General features: G+C 39.0%; 2 protein-coding genes across 2 annotated transcripts; both read left to right on the top strand.

Annotated features, from left to right (window-relative positions):
- The first annotated feature begins 1,346 nt into the window (after window positions 1-1,346).
- LOC148947735 (uncharacterized) lies at window positions 1,347-2,150 on the top strand. Its single transcript, XM_089095988.1, has one exon. The coding sequence runs from the start codon at window positions 1,347-1,349 to the stop codon at window positions 1,887-1,889; it is 543 nt and encodes a 180-aa protein (XP_088952114.1). The 3' UTR covers window positions 1,890-2,150.
- Window positions 2,151-3,128: 978 nt separating this feature from the next.
- LOC148947736 (uncharacterized) lies at window positions 3,129-3,587 on the top strand. Its single transcript, XM_089095989.1, has one exon. The coding sequence runs from the start codon at window positions 3,129-3,131 to the stop codon at window positions 3,585-3,587; it is 459 nt and encodes a 152-aa protein (XP_088952115.1).
- Window positions 3,588-6,199: the final 2,612 nt, after the last annotated feature.

Here is a 6,199-nt window from a genome sequence, read left to right on the forward strand (position 1 = left end):
ATGCCTTTGAGGACGACTTAATCCTCCACAGGCCCCGGGGGAAGGGCTGCAAGTTATAAACTTTGCCCATTGTTTGCATATAGTATTAGTTATTGGTAAGTATACAGACGTTTTCAGGGGGTATTTTTTCTGGTAGGGTGGGGAAGGGGGTTCGGATGGAGAGGATTACGTGGGAGGATCTTTCCATGGCGGAATTTTTCATTGGGGAGAAATTGTTTTTCATGGAGCATTATTTTCTAGCATTATTTAAAAAACAATCAGAAATTAAAAAAAAGTATTTTCGACTGAAAGTAAGGAGCAACATTAAAATTAAAACGAACAGAAAATATTATGTATATAAGGAAGTTTGCCTCTCCTCAATAGCTCGCTCTTACGCTAAAGTTTTTTTTTAACTTTTAAAAGAGGTTATTATGCTAATTAAACATCCTTTGTGATTCAGGAGTCATTCCTAAATAAATGGAACAAAAATCAAACTTAGGTTATATTAAGGTTATTATTAGTTAAAAAAGTAAAACTAATATGCAAATTTCGTTTTGATTATTTATGTACGGTGAGCTAAATTCAAAATCTGCATTAGTTCAAAAACGTTCAGAAATTAAATAAAAATCTAGTTTTTTTTAACTGAAAGTAAGGAGTGAGATTAAAACTTAAAACGAACAGAAATTATTCCGTAATGAAAGGGGCTGTCCCCTCCTCAACGCCCCGCTCTTTACGCTAGAGTTTGACTTTTTCTCACAACTCTACTTTTTAAAACTATAAAAAAAAACTTTAGCGTAAAGAGCGGGGCGATAAGAGCCCCTTTCATATACGGAATAATTTCTGTTTGTTTTAAGTTTTAATGTCACTCCTTACTTTCAGTTAAAAAATTTTTTTTTAATTTCACCGTCATAATAAGTCGATGCTTTGATGTATCTATTGATATTACAATAATGTTTTTTGTAGTTTTGGTTACTATTGAGCCACATCGCTCCTTGCTTACAGTTCGGCACTACGAACTGTTCGATATAAATAATACAATAGATTATAATGAAATTGTAAGTAATGAATATATCAGTAAACAGTGAATACACATTAAAAATATTAGCAATAATTAAAAAATAGCAATACACATTAAAAAAATGTTAAACATTTAAAAATATTGATTCTTGTCTTTTCTGCTGTTGATCAACTTTGTTGACTTAAACAAAAAAAGCTTGACCCCTTTCAGTTGCTTGAAAGCTCTTAATGAGAGTTAGCGAAAAACGTTATCAAACCTAAAAACATTTTTTCTGCACTGATTCGCTGTTGTGCGAGTGGCCTTTAGCCGAAAACCATGACAAATGCACTTTTTTTTTTTTGGACAGTCAATGTTGACCCAAATTATAATTTTTTTTTTCACAGATGTTAACCCTGGAACTGGTTACCTCGTAAGTGAACAAAGAAGCGAAATAAATGGGAGTGACGTCGATTTCCTTGAAGTACAATGTATACCTATATACACAGCCCTTTTAGCAGCCAATATAACAAAGATAGATTTATTTGTATTAGATATAGAGGGTGTTGAGCTTGATGTTCTGAAAACACTACCTTTTGAAAAAGTCGATGTTGCCGTTTTTATGATAGAAATGGCTGGCAAGTCAGAAGAAGAAATAAAAGTACATCATACGTTTTTCAAGTCCAAAGGATACACTTTTTATGATTCATTACATGGTGGAATGCATCCAGGGGACGACATATTTATTAAAAATGAATACTATAAGGGCGAGGAAGATATAGCAAAGTTGAAAATAGCAACACAAAGAGACATTTTTAAAATAATCACAGGAAGTAAAGATGAAGATGTAAATTCATACGATCTAAAGTCGTTTATTATGGTATCGCATCCAGTGCTCGGTCATATAATAGCTTAACAATGTTCTGCGATTCAACGGCTGTGATCTGCGATTCATCTTGAACATGTATCATATGAATATTATGCTTTGCGCTAAAAAATCTTGCTGGTCCATAGTTCGGGTCAGATGGCTTAGTCCTACCAGAAAGAACTACCACTTTCTCAGGGTCAAAGACATTCACCTGTCAGGTCATGTCCGTCTTAATGGTTCGTTTTATAAGGAAAGATCTAATGAGTAAACATTTTGTTAAATATTATTTCTACGAATAAACCTTGTTATGTTTGATTGCAAGCTTGAAAGTTTAACCATATACAACTATAGTTTTTTTAAGCCCCGCCTTTTACTGGGAGAAGCTGAAGGGAAGTTGGAAGCATTTGTATTCTCCCAGGTATCAAAAGCGCATTGTGGTAGCTGTAAAAATGCCCTAATTAAAATAAGAACGAACGGAGTGGAACCTTGAGGCACTGCGGTCCAAAATCTTTATTTTTCCCAGTTGTCAAGATAATTTCCTTTTCTCTCCATTTCATCCGATTTTTTTTTAAGTTCTGACCACTATAATTTCCTTCTCCCCTCGCAAAAAAATTATGTTAGTGTATGAACTGAACAATATACCAAAAATCACTGAAGTAGTGAAAATCAAACAATGGTTAAAGAGACATTTCAGGACTATTCATTTCTGAATAGAGAAATTTTGTCAAGAAAATTTCCTTGAAACACCAATGGATACAGAAGATTCAGATATAGCGATCAATACTACGGCGTCCGCAGTAGCCGACGCGGATCAGGTTCGAATGATTCTTGATTCAAAAAGTGGGCTAATCATCCCCGCCTTAAAGTTAAAGTTGGTTCTTGGAATGTAAGGAGTTGCAAGGCCGAGTCAACTTAGATGCTCCTTCCTAATGAAATGAAAAAGTATGGTCTCAAAGTATGTTGCCTTTCTGAGACTAGATTGAACGACATACTAACGAAATCAATTAACCTCACGGATTCAGAAACATTTAAGTTTTACAACTCTGGACCGACTGATGGGAGCGGCCTCCACGGAGTCGGATTCCTTCTGGACCCAATTGCTGCTTTATCTGTCATCTCTTGGCAACCCGTGTCAGCAAGAATTTCTACCCTGAGACTGAAAGGCCGGATTAGTAACGTTTTTTGTTTTTTTCTGTCTACGCGCCTATCAGAGATAGCCCTGATGATGCCAAAGATGCATTCTACTTTGAGCTGCAGAGAATACTCGACTCTGTCCCAGGCCGCGACATGCTATTTGTCGCTGGTGACTTTAACGCAAGGGTCAGTAAACTAAATGCAAACACCGAAGGAGTAATCGGAAGCCATACCATTGGAGATAGATGCTCAAAGGGCGAGAGGTTGCTACAGCTTGCCAAATACAATAACTTATGTCTAGTTAACACCCAGTTCGAGCACAAGAAGCACCATCTTGTGACCTGGAGATCTAACGACGGGGTCACCAAAGCCCATATCGACCACTTCCTCGTCAAAAGACGTTGGAGGAACTCATGTCTGGATGTAAGAGTCTACAGAGGCGCAGATACAGGCTCAATAAACGGCTCCGATCACTTTTTTCTCATTTTTAAATTCATTCAAAGACTAAGCACCCACAAAAAGAAGATAAAAACCAATCGGTTTGATGTATCAAAACTAATTAGTCCACAGATCAAGGCTGGTTTCGAGCTACAGTTTAACAACCAATTTTAAGCCCTTGTCGATTACACTGATATCGAAGACCGATGGTCCAACCTGAAAGTCCTGACATAAGAGGCTGGTGAAGAGGTTCATGGTCACACCAGAGGAAACAAAGGCTCCGGATATTGGAAAAAACAATTGAGATAGTGGAAAAGAAACAACCCCTCTCAGTGGACCTAAAGAAGTCCTAAAAATGCTCGCAATCTGGTAAAGCAGTCTGCTCGTTGCGACAGGGAGAAACACTGGTCGCAAATGTGTTCTGATATGCAACAACCAGCAGAATCGTACAATCTAAGGAAAACATTCAAGCTACTGAGGGAAACAACAGGCAAGTCACCTATCTCCACAGACTCCCTGAAAGACAAAACGGGCAACCTTATTCAGACGGAAAAGACCGCCTTGAGAGATGAAAAGAACATTTCTGTGAGCTACTTAATCCCACAGAAGCTTCGTGCGATCTACCCGATGTTCAGAGTGTATCGAAGGAGCACTACCAGATAGATCTACAGCCACCGTCATTTTCTGCTATTCTGCGGGCTCTGAAAAACATGAAAAATAACAAAACCCCCGGAGAGGATTGCATCTCAGAAGAGATGCATAAGTTATCCCCCACACTATTATGTCAGCTGAAAGACTTTCTAGGAAGACGGTGTCCCAGCAGAGCTGATTGAGATACTCAAAGGAGACTATGAGTCTACAATCACAAGAGTCCGAACTGCCGACGGCGAAACAACGGAATTTGACGTTGTGTCAGGGGTCAAACAGGGGTGCCCCCTTTCACCAGTTCTACTCAATTACATAATAGACGGGATAATGACGAATTTGCTTTGCACTCACAAAGGCTTTGTCGTCGGTCAGAAAGAAGACAACCTGATCACCCTGACAGACCTTGACTTCGCAGACGACGTGTGTCTAATGAGTAACTCGTCGGCTGAGCTCCAAAAGATAGTCAACGATGTCTCCTGTACATCAAAGAAAACTGGCCTCATGATCAGCAAATCTAAAACAAAAATCATGAAAGCAAACGCCCCAAACCACCCAGATATCAAACTAGAGGGCGAAACCACCGAGACTGTTGAAGAGTTTTCCTACCTTGGTTCTATCCTAACACCGAATGGAGGTGCAGAAGCTGACGTTAGAGCTCAAATAGGAAAGGTATGGGGTGTCATCACAAGCATGAAGAAGTCGCTTTGGAATATACATGAAATTAGCATCAAAACGAAGATGAACGTCTACAAGGCAACTGTTCAATCGATCCTGCTGTGCGCCTGTGAAATTTGGCCTTTAAAGGCTTTTTTCAGTCATTCAGTCAAAAAAAAGAGTTGAGGTATGGACGACAAAGAAATTCTCAAAAGATTGGAAACTCTCAGTACTTATACCAGTATATAAAAAGGGAGACAAGGCTGTCTGCTTGAACTACCAAGGTATATCACTAATATACCACAGCATGAAAGTCTTTTGTATAATCATCCTCAACTGTTTCAAGGATGCCCAACACCAGTTGACAAGACCAGAACAATCGGGTTTCAGACCTGGCAAGGTCTGCCAAGAACATATTCTTACCCTCTACCTCAGCAAGAGATTTCAACTGCTTGCTTTGATTATCTTCATCAATTTTATTGCCGCTTTTAACTCTCTTATCAGGATCAAGCTTTAGAAGATCATAATGGAAGACGGTTTCCCAGCAGAACTTATCAAGATACTTAAAGGAGCATATGATTCTATAGTTACAAGAGTCCAAACTGCCAACCGTAAATTTGACATTGAGTCAGGGGTCAAACAGGGGTGCCCCCTTTTGCCAGCTCTGTTCAATTACATAATAGACTGGATATACATGAATTCACTTTGCACACAAAGGGTTTGTTGTTGATCAGACAGAAGACAGCCCAATCACCCTGACAGACCTTGACTTTGCAGACAATGTGGGTCTCATGAGAAGCTTGTTTGCTGAGCTCCAAAACATTGTCAACAACGTCTCCTGTAGGGGAGACTGGGGTACCTCCGCACACGGGGCACCTCCAGACATCGAACCTGTTGGCTTTGCTATCTAGCGGAAAAATTGGAAAAAATCACAAAGATGTGCCATTTTACTGTTCATCTTGGAGGCAAGATGGCACTTCCATCAAATAGCATAGCAGTGAGTCAGTCGGTAATAAGACTTTAAAGATACAGCTGCCAATTGTTTCGCGTGATGATAAAAGTGAAATAGAGAGGTAAGTTTTATAGATACATTTAATGTAATGTTCTAGGAACAAGCAAAACGAACCCAAATATGCTTCCTCTACATAAGATTGACGTAACTCTTGGTGTTCTTTGGTTATGACTCTTTTCTTCTGAAAGGCTCCTTAGGGGCACCTCCGGACAATTTTTTTGGGGCAGGTTTGGACACTTTCCGGAGGTGCCCCGATGATTTGAGCAGCCATTGGTGTTTTTTTCTTTCATTTTTAACAGGAAAGGAAGGATTGATGATATAGTTAGATGTATGAAAGAAGCTGAAAAAATTGCGGTTCTCGAAGAGCGTATTCGTATTAAAACGCGAAAATCTATATGGGCTGACGATCCTGAATCAAAGAATTATAAAAATAAGGCAAAACTTTGGTTGCGAATTTGGGTTGATTGTGGTA

This window comes from Artemia sp. Qi Xiang Cuo, chromosome 10 (genome assembly GCF_049724085.1).
Source record: "Artemia sp. Qi Xiang Cuo chromosome 10, ASM4972408v1, whole genome shotgun sequence".
NCBI lineage: Eukaryota > Metazoa > Arthropoda > Branchiopoda > Anostraca > Artemiidae > Artemia > Artemia sp. Qi Xiang Cuo.